Source organism: Lissotriton vulgaris, chromosome 2_1 (genome assembly GCF_964263255.1).
Source record: "Lissotriton vulgaris chromosome 2_1, aLisVul1.2, whole genome shotgun sequence".
Classification (NCBI taxonomy): domain Eukaryota; kingdom Metazoa; phylum Chordata; class Amphibia; order Caudata; family Salamandridae; genus Lissotriton; species Lissotriton vulgaris.
In genome coordinates, this window is record NC_141687.1 from 87,424,844 (window position 1) to 87,439,786 (window position 14,943).

At 46.8% G+C, this 14,943-nt stretch overlaps 1 protein-coding gene across 1 annotated transcript in view; it reads left to right on the plus strand.

The window, feature by feature from the left end:
• Window positions 1-13,215, plus strand: part of LOC147729618 (uncharacterized) — a 124,127-nt gene extending 110,912 nt beyond the window's left edge. The window contains exon 3 of the mRNA XM_086958468.1: window positions 12,957-13,215. Within this exon, the coding sequence (XP_086814594.1) occupies window positions 12,957-13,186 (230 nt within the window). The 3' untranslated portion in view covers window positions 13,187-13,215. The remainder of the gene's footprint in view (window positions 1-12,956) is intronic.
• Window positions 13,216-14,943: the final 1,728 nt, after the last annotated feature.

The following is a 14,943-nucleotide window of genomic DNA, read 5'->3' on the forward strand; positions in this document are numbered from 1 at the left end:
ATTTAGTTTAATTCATTTTCAGCACGACAGGAACATGTGCGGTGTAGGCACTTTTCTCAGGGTAGTGGCAGTTGATCCACGCTCCTCTTCAACCCTGGGGCAGAGCGTTTCAGGTATGGCACGCACGAGTGTTGCTTTCCTGGCCTTGCCCTCCTCTCTTCCACGCTGCAGTAGTTTTGGGCAGGCCGCATTACTTCCCAGGGTAAACTTCCTGTGCCACGGTGCGGTGCAGCAAATGTGCAGCTGTGTGGCGTTGCGATGATTTTTAGGTTTCACCTGGCGTAGCACTGCGCAGCAGTGTTCGCGCAGGCGAAATCTTATGTTTACCAGTACGGGGCTTTGTCCCGCCTCTCTCTTTCATTGGCTAGCTCCATAAATGGAGGCTAGCCATTGGAAGAGAGATCTGTCTGTAATTGTGGCAGCAGATTCGTGGGCGTTCCGGCGATTTTTTCGCTCTCCGCCCCTTTAAGAACGTCATTGCGGCGGTGGGCGGATGTTTTTTTTTTTTTTTCTCGGCATGTTTTGACCATTTTGGACGTGTCTTTTGCAGGGGTGGGTTGCGCGATTTCCTTGTCCTGTCGTCTCTGTGTACTGTTCTTTGTGTCTGTTGGTTGTCGGGCTGACACTTTGCGCGTGAGTGGCATCTTGCCGGTACGGTGCGCATCGAAAAGACTGTGCGCTTCAGAAAAACTAACGGTACGCTTGGCAGCTCGCCCGTAACCTGTGCGCACCATTCTGCCCATCTGGACTGCCTTTAAAATGAATGGTGCGGCTCAATGACCTTATGCCGGCCCTCATTGACCCAGACCAGTCAGGATTCATTAAAGGGCGCCAAACCCATGATAATACGAGGCGAGTGGTACACTTAATTGAGAAGGCCAATAAGTTTAAAATCCCAGCCGTCCTGGTGGGTCTGGATGCCGAGAAGGCGTTCGACAGGGTGGACTGGGGATTCCTGTTCCGTACATTAGCTGCTTTCGGCTTCTCTTCCAAATTTATAACAATGATTCGGGCGAATTACCACTCCCCACGCTCTAGGGTAGCAGTGAATGGCCAGTTGTCGCCCTTTTTTGAGCACTCCAGGGGCACGAGACAGGGTTGCCCTCTATCGCCTCTACTCTTCGCCCTTAGCATAGAGCCTCTTGTGATAGCAGTTAGGGCTCACCCCGACATTCGGGGACTGCCTTTTACTGGGCAGTCCCATAAGATTACTCTCTTTGCAGACGATGTACTCCTCTCCCTCTCAGATCCGGGCCACTCTCTTCCCTCTGTGCAGGCCACACTGGAACGCTTTGAGGCGGTGGCGGGGTTCAAAGTTAACTATGACAAGTCTTATGTCCTCAACCTCACGATTCCCCAATTGGAACTTCCCCACCTCAAGTCGGTAACACCTCTAACAAGGACTGACTCATCTATTCAATACCTGGGGATACACCTGACTCCCACGCTGGGGGAAGTTATACTCTGCTAATTTTCCTCCGCTTCTCGCTAGGATCCAGTCTGATTTGGCCCGATGGAAACCCATGTTCATTTTCTGGCTAGGGAGGATCCACGCGATTAAAATGACCCTCCTCCCCAAGCTCCTGTACCTTTTCCAGGCCCTCCCAATTGGGCTTGACGGTGAATTCTTTAGACGCGTGAAGTCCATGATGCTGCGTTTCGTCTGGCAGGGAGGCCGGGCACGCTTCTCCTTCGCCGTCCTGCGCAGACCTAAGAAGGAGGGTGGCGTGGGGTTGCCTGACATTCGTTTGTATTACAAGGCAGCTCAACTTCGTGTCTTGGTGAGTGGTCACAACAGGACTCCGAAAAACACTGGCTCCATATGGATAGAAGCGTGGCTGGGAGAACGATCTGGGACTTGGTGTGGCGGCCCCGGTGCGACAGACCCAAGAATTCGTATATCAGTACTCCCACTAGCACCACCTTGAAGATTTGAGACTCTGTTTCCAAAGATGACAGATGGACCACCTTCCCCTCCCCCTTCACACCCATTCACTTCAATCCGCCTTCCCCCCAGCGTTAACGGAGGGCCCCTTTAGGGCCTGGAAGGACGGGGTTGTCTGGCGCTTATACACCTATTCCACAATTATGATCCACTTACATTTGACAACTGCAAGAGGGATTACGGGGTACTGGAGGATGAGCGGTACCATCATGCCCAGCTATTACACCGGGCGCTCTCCCCTCAGGTGAGGGAGCCGGCTACTCGACCTCTCACGAAGCTAGAAGCTTTCTTAACCAGGACCTCTTCCATGAAAGGGGCCATCTCCTTCCTATATGGGCTCCTCCTTGCCACCGCAATCTCTCCTAGGCCCTGGTACATGTCTATGTGGGAGGGGATTCTTCAGCACAACATTTCAGACGCCGAGTGGACTTATTTATGGTCCGATATTGCCAAGTTTAATCACTCCGTGGAGCTCAGAGAGGCACATATGAAAGCCATGATGGACTGGTACTTATACCCCGCCAAATTGAAACTACTCTTCCCGGGCACCTCAGACGGATGCTGGAGGGGATGTGGCCTCCTAGGGGATTTCCAGCACATTTGGTGGGACTGCCCCGTGATCCGGCCATATTGGGAGGAAATTCTAGCTCAAATTAAGGACATGTTGGGGTACCCTATTGCCACCTCAATGGCCTCCACCCTGCTGAGTCTCCGTGATCCTGATCTCGAACACCAGACCAGGGCAGACAAAAGGATCATGTGGCTCAGCATTGGTGCAGCGTGGAAAAAGAAGGAGGCTCCGGTCCTCGCTCTCTGGCACTCGAGGCTTTGGAAGTTGCTGAGTATGGAGAGGATGGCAGATATCTTTCTAGATGATTTTAAGAATTTTGAATTTCGCTGGGGCACGATGGTAGCATTCCTTTCCAAGGGTCTGCCATCCGCAGTCTGTCCGCCCAGTGTCCGAGCTCTTCACTTATTTCAACTCTGAATCCCTGCTGCTTCTAATCAGGTTCCCTGTCTATGCGTAATGCTACCACCACTGGGGAGGTGGGAGGGGGATGGAGGGGTTGGGAAGAGGGGGAGTTTTTTGTGTGTTACTTTGCTCGTTTGGACATCTCTCTTAATACCCAATGCATACATCATGCCGAGCCATAGGCTCCGCAAGGGACTCTTAGTGCTACTACAATTTGTTTATGCTCACCCTGCTGGAGAGACTGGCCGTTGGACCGCACTGTTATGATTCTGTGACACTGAGACACTTCACCAGGCCTTTGCCGCTGCTGCCTGCCGCATAATGGTGCACATCATGGATGATCGGCACTTTCTATGCCATTTGGTCATGTGTAATGAGCTTGTCAGTCGGTCCCTCCCCTGAGCTACCCATGTAGCTTTAGAGGCACGCTTTGGCTAACCCCTGTGTGGGATGAAACGCGGGATTGTTGCATGTTCATTTCTACTGTCTTCTACAAAAATGCTCAATAAAAATACTTTTGACAAAAAAAGAATGGTGCGCTCCCACTGTACTCTGCCGGATTATAAACTGTGCGCTTCATATTGCCGGGTGAACTGTACGCTTCCGCTTCCCCCCCCTTTGAAAAGACCTGTACGCTTCGATTCTCATTGCGAAGCTGTACGCCACATACGGTTGCTCACGCTAGATGCGTGAGCATTGGTAGGGGACATCCATTTCTCACGCTAGATGCGTGAGCATTGGTAGGGACCGTCCATTTCTCCCGTTCGGAGCGCACAGGAGCGCTACGAAGCGTACACCCTGCCCCAAACTTGCTTAAAGTAGCAGAAACGCAGGGAAAGTATTTTTAAATCCCATACTTTCTCCAGAAGGGACCTTTTAGTGCACTCTGCGGGTTTTATTCCACATTCGTACGATTCTCCCGCACTGCTTGCCTCCCGGTCGTTTTTTTTTAGGAAGGAGCCGCCCATCACATAGGTCACTTCGCAGCACTTGGTTTGGATGTCTCCGCATCCTGTTCTTGGGCAGTGTGTTTCAAACAACACGGAAGCGCCCCAGAACCGCTTCACGTTGGCACATCTGTTACCAGGTGTGCACTGTAGCCGCCCTAGCCTCTTTTTGCCCCCCCTCGCCGGTCCGTGTTTGCACGGTCCTCTTCCTCTGATCTCCATGCCACTACGTTCTGCAGGCTCAGCCCTGGCTTGGCAAAGTGACAAAAAAAGGATTTATGTCTTCTGTTTATTTCTGCACATGCAATTTTGGTTACCCATTTTTTTGCACCCGAACCCTGAACTTCCAGCGTGTTTCTTTATGTTGGAAGGGCTGGCTAGAATTGTCACCGGAAGATGAAAAACAGGGTTCCTTTTATTAAACAGAGGCTGGCTGTTGCCTGACTGACATGTCAGCTTTTCGTTGCACGTATTTGGAAAGTCTCGGTGAAGGGTGCCAGAATCCCTCTAACCTTGCCTTTCCCGAGGAACATAGGCCCCCTTCCCCTAAGAAGGTTTGTGAGTGGAAACAAAAATAAATAGGTAATCGGTCAGGACGACCTTTTGGGATGCAGTGCAGACCAGGGCAGTGCGAGGGGATGGTTCCGTACGGGGGAAACCGCAAGGCTGGTCCAAGCTGTAGCTCTTTACACCCTCACAACCTCGGCTCTTTATAGTTTTTAGTCGAACGTAGTTTATCTGTCGAGAAAATATACATTCACAGATATATGTGAACATGTAAAGGCATCAACTGCTATATATTGTGCATGTCGATAAATGCATATGGTTTACATGTATAAATTCACGTATATGCATTCCCACATCTCATGATCCTTTTCTGTAGGGGCACGCATGCCTGCATTTCAGTGTCCTCTCCAATTTATCCTACGTACAAGAGTACACACATTTTAAGACCATGTCAATTTGGGGGAACCACTTTGCCCAATGGAGGTACAGTCTTGAAATACTGACCCTTTTGGCCACTCGCAAGCAGTGGGAACTCCAAGGAATATTTTGCAATTTTATACCATTTGCCGGTCTAACTGTGTGTGTGTGGCTGTGTGTGTTTTTGAAACATAAATAAAACGCGTTATTTGCAATGTCAATAGCTCAAACTCGCGTAAATACGCAACCTATTGCATTGCAAATGCAATAGGTTTCGCATTTGTGTGAGATTAAGCTATTGGCATTGTAAATTACAATGCCATTTATTTATCTGTTTTCAAAGCAAAACATAAATAAAAACTTTGTGGTTTACAATGCCAATAGCTCTAACTTTTGCAAAGGCGAGACTGTTGCATTGTAAATGCTTGTTCCTGTGTTGCGGCAGCTTCAATTGCTGCGGGACAGTTGTCTCGACTGTAGTGCTTCCCTTGACAGGCCGATGACTTCTCTCACATGTGGAGAGAGTCTGGGGTGAGAACCTGCGGTCTGTGTGTGACCCTTTGGTTTCCGTCCTGAGCAGGGGCTGTGTCCTGCATCTCTCTTGCTGAGCCAGTGCGGTGTAGGCCCAGGAGGTGGGGCCGAGTCAGGGGCGGATTGGCAATGCGGGCATTCGGGCATCGGCCGAATGCCGGTATCTCCGTGCCCTCTGGGGGCCGTTTTTTTTTCTCCCCTTTCCCAGCCGCACAGTGAAGCTGCATTAATTTCTCTGTCTCTGTCTCTGTCTCCGTGATCTCTGTGGACTAGGAAAGGGGAGAAATAAAAACGGCCCACAGAGGGCACGGAGACAGAGAAATGAATGCAGCTTCACTGTGCAGTGATTATCCGCTGTGGCCTCTCCTTCACCCCCTGCCCAGCAAAGCAATCAGGCTGAGGGTGGCTGGGGAGGGGGTGATTGTTTGCAAAAATCGGCCTCCCTGGGGGCCAGGTGTTGCTCAGGCCTTTGAGCCATTTTCACCTCGGCCCCCCTGGGGCCCACGCAGCACATAAACAGTGTTAGTTTTTTTTTTGTTTGTTTGTTTTTAATTTAATGCGATTTCATATAGCGCGAACTTTACCAGAAGGTGTCAGAGCGCTTTACATAAGAATCAGTTGCGAAACATAAGGATTTAGGATTACATGCGTTACATAAAAGATACAAGCAGAAAAAATTGCAAATGTACAAGATGTAAAGTCACACAAGGAAGAGATACAAACAGAAAGAAAAATTGCAAATGTACAAGTAGTAAAGTCACTCAAGGAAGAGAAAAAAATGGATATACTTTAAGAGTCACATAGGAATGGTAGAGAGTACAAAGGTCTACTGCATATACTAGTGATTAGAGTTATCTCTAAATACCTAAGGAAGGGATACAAATGGATATACTCTAAGAGTCAATTAGGAATGGTAGATAGTACAAAAGTGTGCTTCATATACTAGTGATTAGAGTTCTCTATATACATATATATACACACATAGTAGATTTTCTCAGGCAGAGTTCCATTAAGTGGGGTTGGAGGGGGGATGCAGTCACAGTACCAAGGGAGGGTGGGAGGGATACAAGGGTATGGAGAAAAGGCAAAACAGAAAAGGGAAGAAACATTTGAGGATCGTCAAGGGGGAAATGAGGGAGAAGGGTACAAGACGAGGGAATGAACAAGATGGCGGGTCGAGGTCCAGAGAAAAACGGCCGAGGGAATAGTGGGCGAGGAAGAATGGGTCTCGCTGTGGGGGCCAGGTGATCTTTGCAACTTGCACCATCTTAGCCTCAGCCTCCCCCTGGCTACCATAGATGACCCAGCAGCTGTGTTTTGTGCTCCTCTGCCAGGACTTTGCCCTGAGGCCTGGAGGGCTGGGGAGGGCTGATTCATTTACTAATTGCAGGGGCCTCACTGCTGTTCAAGTGCTCCTGAGCTGAAGGTCTGGGGAGGGCTGAGTAGGTTAGTAATAGCAGGGGCTTCGCTGCTTTTTAGGTGCTCCTTCCCTGAAGGGCTCGAATAATTTTGTGACAGAAAGGGGCCTTGCTGTTTTTTTAGTTGCTCAGCATGGCGCCATTGTCACCTTCCCCCCGTGTCTCCTGTGAAAGAACAGTATCCTCTCACTTTAATTAATTTCTGTGCCAAACATCTTAAGGATTTTGGGGGCCCTGGGCCAAACATATTTTTGGGCCCCTGTTCGGAATAGATTTGAATTTATAATCCAATTTCTGATCTTTGATGCCCTCTTTCAACTGGTCACTGGACAGTGCACTACCATACTTGTCCAAATTCCTAATGTATTTACATCTAATATTCAAGGACATTGACGTGTGTAACCAAATGGTGTTTCATGAAAGGGCACGCCCCTTGAATGTGGGCCACGCCCCTTAATTATGGGCCACGCCCCTTGAATGTGGGCCACTTTTTTCATCAGTGCCCGGGCCAAATTGTGATCCCAATCCGACCCTGGGCCGAGTATGTTCCTTGATCGGCGGCAGCGTTCGGCCTCTCCGATCACGGGTGTGCTAGGTGGGTCTCTTTAGTGACGGCCGCCTCTGTGCAGCAAGTAGTGGCACTTCTTTCCTGCAGGGCAGTCGCTGCTTGTGACCAGAGTCTGGGAGACAGCACTTCCGCTTCTATTAACGGGGCAGCTGGCATCGGGCGAGAAGGCTTTCAAACCCCTGAGCAGGTAGGGGGTGCATTGCCTGTTTTCCGCGCCGCTCCTTCCACTTACGCCACCCCCCAGTCGCTCGTGTGGCAGTTCTATGTGACGGTGCATCTGTGTGCGGGGTAATTGCAGCCCTACCTCTGGCACTGCTCTTGTACACCGGTGTTCGCAGGCACTCTTCTGCGGCGGGTTTTAATGGAGTTTGCATTCTGCTGTGGTCCTGTAGAGTAGCCTACTCTTCCCCTCCATGTGGGCGCCGCCGGCGACGAACCAGGGAGCATGTTCATGCGGCATGTTGCTGGGCCGCGTTGTTTCCTCCGGCCGACGCCTCGGCCGCCCCTGTGCTCAGGAGTGATGCAGGAGGTGTCGGTCAAGGGTCACCAGGCTCGTCAGTTGCTGCAGCAGGAATCGGGGCGCAGCAGTAGGCTCACTCACCACTTCCTTGGCGAGGCACTCTCTCGCCCTGGTGCGGGATGGTTGCAGTCTCTCCCCTTTCCTACCGGGGCCATAGGAAATGAGAGATAGCTAGTCGCCAGGCGTCACTTCAGTACAGTGTCGAGCTCCTGCCTAAGGGCAGTGGGGATATTGCATCCTGGGTGCATTTCTTCCCCATGAGTAACGACAAACCCCTAGCAGCGGGCACACGAGGTCAGATGCCACCCTCGTCGCCAATGTGGTGTTGGGCCTCAGGCCCACCTTACAGTAACATCGAACACAGATACCAAGAGATTTTTAGTAGTAACTGGCCTCGAGCACGTGCGCTCGGCCCCTTTTATTGACCGGGTCACCTGACTCGTGACGCCGGTGGTGGGTGGGTGTACAGTGTAGGTTACACTTTCAGAAACACTAGAACGTGTCCAACAGGACACCACAACGCCCTCACCCACTCATATCACAGTTCACAAATCGGACTCCACACTCCAGGTTTCTCCCATGTCTCTCTATCCTACTGCATTCACTGAGGAAACAACACTCCTTTTAAAATCTACGGACCATTGATTATTACTGTGAATAGATGGATATGTTACTTTTGATCTAATAGAAGGTGAAAGATTGCTTGCCCAATGACAACTGACTTGCTGGTCTAGGCAGTCTCTTTTTCTTTTAAATCCACCCAGAAGTGAAAGTGTAAGGTCCATATATTCTTGTGCAGGGAAAGACACCAGTACTTCCAAGATAACCCATCACAAGAGAATCCTTATGGAATCTCCATTAAAACCAAAGTAATCTATTTCATCAGTAAAATCTGCTAACATCACCCACTTTGCAGCAGATATTTCCTCCTACCGAATGCAGCAGAACTCCCCCTTCTTTTCTACTCCTTTCCTTAGAAGTTTCATCCACTCTCATCCCACAAGAACCTTCACCCCCTGAGGAGTCACAGGAACATCCCCCATCTCCTCACTACCCACACCCCTGTGGAGTGCCTAAATTGCCAGAACCTTAACAGCGACCAATTGTTACATGTCACTGCCTGACAGTAACAAATGCAGGAAATAAATAAAGAAATTTCCGACATTTGAGACACATTCACAAAAAGCATTGGCAAAGCCAATAGGTCTCAGCTCTAAAAGGACAAGCTATTGAATGACTTTGCCAGTGGCTTTTGACATTCACATCCAATCCTGAAATAGTTTGTCTATTAAAAAAATAACATTCATAGACATCGACTGATGCATACACATGCAGTGTGATGCATATATTCACGTGCATCATGACGCACAGTGGCCATTTTCAATGATTATATGAGGTTTCAACGCATGCAGTTTCAACGCATGCAGTTACAACGCATGCTTTTACAACACAGTTTTTACATCGCAACATCCATTACAATGTATGATTTTACAGCGCATGCCAACACAACGCATTCTTAGAAACTACACTTCCAACGCATTCCATTACAACGAATACCATTACAACGCATACCATTACAACGCATAATACTTTTAGGGCAACAGTAGTGTAAGTGTTGGATAGTGTAGGCATAAATATTACTATTCCCACTCCAGTGAGTGCAACAGTAGGGTATGTGTTGGATCAAGTAGGGGTAAAAATTACTATTCCCATTCTAGTGAGTGCAACAGTAGGGTAAGTGTTGGATAGTGTAGGGGTCAAAATTACTATTTCCCATTACTTACCTTATGATGCGTTATAATGGCATATGTTGTAATGGCATGCTTTGTAGTGACATGCGTTGTGATGGCTGCGTTGTAATGGTATGAGATGTCAAGTATGTTGCGTTGTAATGACTGCGCTTTAAAGGTAGTGCGTTGTAATGACTGCGTTGTAACGGTTGTTTTCCTTTTCAACTAACACTTCTAACATAGTGGACAGCCGGGGGTAGAGGCACAAGAACAGGTTGAGGAGAGAGTGAGTAAACACATGCACTGACATGGAGTCCTACATGCAAAAGAAAAAAGAGTACCTTCAAAATAGCAATGGAAGGATACAACTAAACCAGTTATAACACTGAGACCGAAAGGCTTCTGGCAAAGATTAACACAAGAGTAATGAGGAAAGCCACCAAACCAAGAGCAGGTAACAGAAAAAGACAAACAAAACTGTTCAAATATGATCAATTGGCTGAATCAAAGCTCACTGTTAGTGTATGCTACGTATTGGAATCACAAGGACTGTAGGCAAGACCTAAGTAAGAGCAGAAAAATGAAGGAATGTGGGATAGGATTCACAACAATGAGTGAATTTGGGACATTTGCCAAAAATGGAGGAGTTCAGGACAACACTGCGAAATTTAGATTTCAAATGTGGTTTGCCACATACCTGTCAAGCGCTTTATCGAGCTCTGATTACAGAGTCGTTCTTTAGTCAGGCACTCAAGAAGGAGACTAGAGAGATCTTCACAGCGTCCAGTCCTCCACGTATAATTGGAGAGCCAGAGGCACAGGTATCACAATTCATGTGGCCAATAATGGGCTGAAATCCCACAGTGGTATCACAATATCCTGTATTTCTGGACACTAACCGAACCTGTGACCTGTCAGGTAGGGCACCCTTCCCTGCAGACTGCCAAGGTAGTACCAGTATCGATCCAAACATACAAACAAGATGTATGTCCCTCTCTGGGTTCATCAACCCCAGAGAGAATAACAAGATGGCCGCCTGTCACTCTTGGGTCATCGCATCGCACAGCAACCAACCACCTGCTATGAAAGGTATCCATGAGGAAGTGTGCACTATCTTTCATCTATGTCCAGCACCTAGATGGTACAACTAGTCTGGTTTAGGTGCACTAAACCTTTTACACAAATAGTGCAGTATTACAGTACATCTTTATTACTGCACTGAACATGTAATGTAAATTAATGTTTTATTTGCATTCTAGTTGCACATAGCAAGTAATATAAGCTATCCTGTTAATGTTGTGTTATGTTGTATAGCGCTCGTTCACCAGCAGGTTTCTTGGCGCTGGAAATGTTACTTTCCAAATGGAGTTACTTGTTAGGAAGGTCCAGGTATAGCTGTAAACCTAGGTGAAGAGCCAGGTATTCAGCATCTTACTCAAGCAAAGGAGGTCTGACTCAAGTCTCAGTGGGGGCGGAAGAGCGTTCCAGAATTTGGGTCCTAATATTGAGAAGCGTGAACCTCCTGTTGTTTTGCGTCTAAAATCTGGTACCTCTAAGAAGTTCATGTGCATGGATCTTAAAGTCCGGTAGGGGGGGTACTTATGAATGTTTGAGGAAATGTTCTTAGGGCCAGTCCGGTGTAGGGCTTTACACAGAATACAACCAGTTTCAATCATCAATCAAAATATCTTTATTCGATTGTTAGATGCAATCATAAAAGTACAGATAAAACAAATGCATAATTACAATATTAAAAGGATACATGTATAAAAATACAGGAATTCATTAAATTCATGGGAATGAAGCACAGAAGGGGAAAACGATTACAGTTTTAAAATACAGTTATATGGCCATACGTTTCCTAATATTCACCACATTTTTGAATATTAATCATCGCCACACGACACTGACGAAGTCCTAATTCTCTTAAAAATGGCAATAAAACATTTTTCCTCATTACATCATAGAATTTACAAAATAGGAAAACATGAATGGTACTCTGGGGTGAGATATTGTCACAAGGGCAGGGAGGTAGATCGTGCGTCCAATTATCAATCATAGGAAAACTAACCAATCTGTGGAAGATATCAAATCTAAAGTGTGAAAGTAAAAAGCGCTCATATTTATTAGGTACATATATTAAGTAGGGCTGAATATTAAAAGTTGCTAAAACCATTTGATGCTGCTGGACAGAAGGTTTTAAGACCTCCGCTGCAATCCTACAGCCAGTTTTAAACCTAGAGCGCTGCTCCACTGGAAGCCAGTGCAGCTCTTTTAGCAGCGGCTTTATGTGACAACGTCTGCCTAGTTGGTATATAATTCTGGCTACCCGATTTACATGTTAAACATGGAATAAGCTTCAACTAGACCCGTTGGCTATGGTACCTTTAGCCTTAATTTATCTTTTCATTTCCTCCGTTTCTCTTGTTGTTTTTATCTAACCTTCTAGCTAGCTCACTTATCTCCTTCACTAATTTCCTCTCCCTAACTCTATTCTCCAGCTCTCCCACAACACCCTGCTGGCTGTCCCTCTCTTCTCACGCTATTCCTGTCTCATTCCCTAGCCCACTCTTACATTCTGACTCCACTCCTCTCTATTGCGCTTTAGCTCTTTGCATGTGCATTCCCACATCTATCTGCCTTTTTCTCTTTATCCCTACATCTCACTGCCTTTCCCTTTGCTTCGCTCTCCCATCTTCTACCACATTTGCACTCTTTTTTACCGTCACACTCTGACACTGGTCCTATGTCAGAATTTTGAAGGCAAAAATTTTATATAAATATTGTCCTTCTGGGTGTACATATCCTATTACTAACTCCTGAGAGGCAATAATTTTGTGAACGATATTTAGGACAAGGTATTTACGTGAGATGATATTGTAACTATGATATACTGGTACTAAACTCCCCTACCTACCTCAGAAATCTTAATTACTTCCCCCTTCTCACGAGCTTTAGATGCCTTTACCCAGTGCTTAATTTGAGCCGGTTTTTTCCGGTGCTCAGCATTGGCACTTAATTGTCAGCACCGTCACTTACGACAGTCTGCCACATGGTGGCGGTATGGCCTTATTTAGAGACAGCCATAACAACAGTTGTTTATTAATGTAGTATAAATTAAAAATGACTAATACCTGGCGCCAATGGCTTTGGAGGCCTGGAATAGTCTGAATTGTCACATTTGTAGGACTGTGATGGTTAGTACTTGTGTTGGTATTGCAATCGGCAATTCTGGAAATGGGTGGTGCAGGTGAAAATGGCCTCCTGAGGGCCATTTTCGCCTGCACCGCCTGAATATTTGTGTACATTAAGCACTGCCTGTATCCTTCTTCTCGCCCATTTAACTCTACTACTTTTCCTCCTCGCTCTCTTTGATTCTCTTCCGCTCGCTTCTTCGCAGTTTCTGCAATGATGGACTTCTACGCCTCAGAGCGCGATTCAGAAAGACGACCTCTCAAGTGCCTTGGGGAGAAGGACTCTGCAGGACTCTTTCAGGGTGTGGACCTCTGGCAATTTCCACCTTTTGGGTCTTGGGATGAAAGAGGCTCCCTCTTGGAGTCAGACAGTGGGTTTGTAGATGGCATTTCCCTGGAGAACTGCCGACTGGCCTTGCAGGCGGAAGAGGAGTGAGCGAAAAACGCTGGAGGCCCATGGGAAACGCAAGGCCCATCACAGATCAAGCGGGTGTGCAGAGCGTAAGAAGACAGCAATTCACATTTATTATCTAATCTGCCCTTGTACCATGTTTAAGACCACATGAGTCGTAAATTTGGAAGCTATATTTAATAAAATACTTTGTGATTGGTCCTTATTCCTATGATGTCTCAATACTCTCTACAGCAAACAGCAGACTACTTGTTCATATGTTATTTTATAGGAAACATTAATGTGTTATTTGTGTCTCCATTCCCTCCATAAGCGAAGTGGTGAATCGAGTGTGTGATGGAAGAGTGTCAATGTTTCATTTTCCGCCCGTCTTCCACCACTGTCTTGTCTAGACAGGGCAAAACTGAGTAAGATACATCTAGGGGCAGATGAATCAACCAATTTTGTATTCGCAAACAGTACGGATCACAAATTTTGACCATTTGCGAATGCACCATAGTCTTTTATGATGTATGGAAGGCATTCTGAGCCCAACTTTAGGGAATCGCAATTTCTGTGATTATCTAAAATTGTGACTCCAAATAGAAAAATCCCAATTTGTGATTCACAAATAGGTAATGGCAAAATGTATGTATGAACCATTCGCAAATTGCGAATGGTCACGAAACAGGGGTTTTGCATGTGCAATTCACCACCAACTGAAATCAGGTGGTAACCAGGTGCAACCTAAATTATCAAGCCAAGCGTGCACCTGCAGGTCCTCTCTGCTCTGCTCTCTACGCCATGGCGGGGAGGATGAGGACCCTGGCAGGTGTGCAGAGAAGGAAGAGGAGACAGGAGCGCATTTTCAGACTGCTCATTACCATGTTTGTTCAAACGGAGAAAGAAATATTTGAAAACTATAGATTACATTCCGCCTTGATTTTAGAATTAATAGATGAACTCCAGCCACAACTGCAGCAACACACTGGCAGGACCACTGCAATTCCCACCCATGTGCAAGTTTTATGGTCCCTGCACCTCAGGAAGCTACCAGGGGGTCATAGCTGCAGCAGGTGGTGTTTCTCAAAGTGCGCTGCCACGCTTTTCCCAAGTATTCCTGGATGCAATGTTATTGAAAATCAATGATTATATTAGATTCCCTAGCACCCCACAGGATTTGCAGCTCACTAAATAGAAATGTTACCAGTTGGCCCACTTCCCGCATGTCATTGGCCGCATTGATGGGACACTGTTGCAATATATCCATAATCTCAAAATGAGTACATCTGCAGAACTAGAAAATGTATCCATTCTTTGAATATCCAAGTCCTATGCAGTACTTTGTATATGATAACTGATATCGCGTCCAGATTCCCTGGTCGTATACATGATTCCTTCCTATTTCGTCATAGTGGAATTTACACACGCTACTTGGTGATGAGTTTGGAGTAGGATTTCTACTAGGTAAACCTCCTTAAGAGAGTGCTGTATATATTAGTGTCATACGCATATATGTCAGTGAAATATTGTTTGCTCGCATCATTGTGGGAGACAGTGCGTTTGCTGTGTTCTCGTTCATTCTGACACCATATTTGAACCCATCCACAGCAAGGGAACACCGTTACAATACTGCACATAAAACTACACGAAACGTGCTAGAGAGGCCCTTTGGGATGCTGAAGAGTCGATTTAGATGCATACACAAGAGATGGGGAGTACTACAATACAGTACAGAAACCTGATGCAAAAGCGTGGCAACATGTGCCATATTGCACAACATTGCAACATTTAGAGGCATA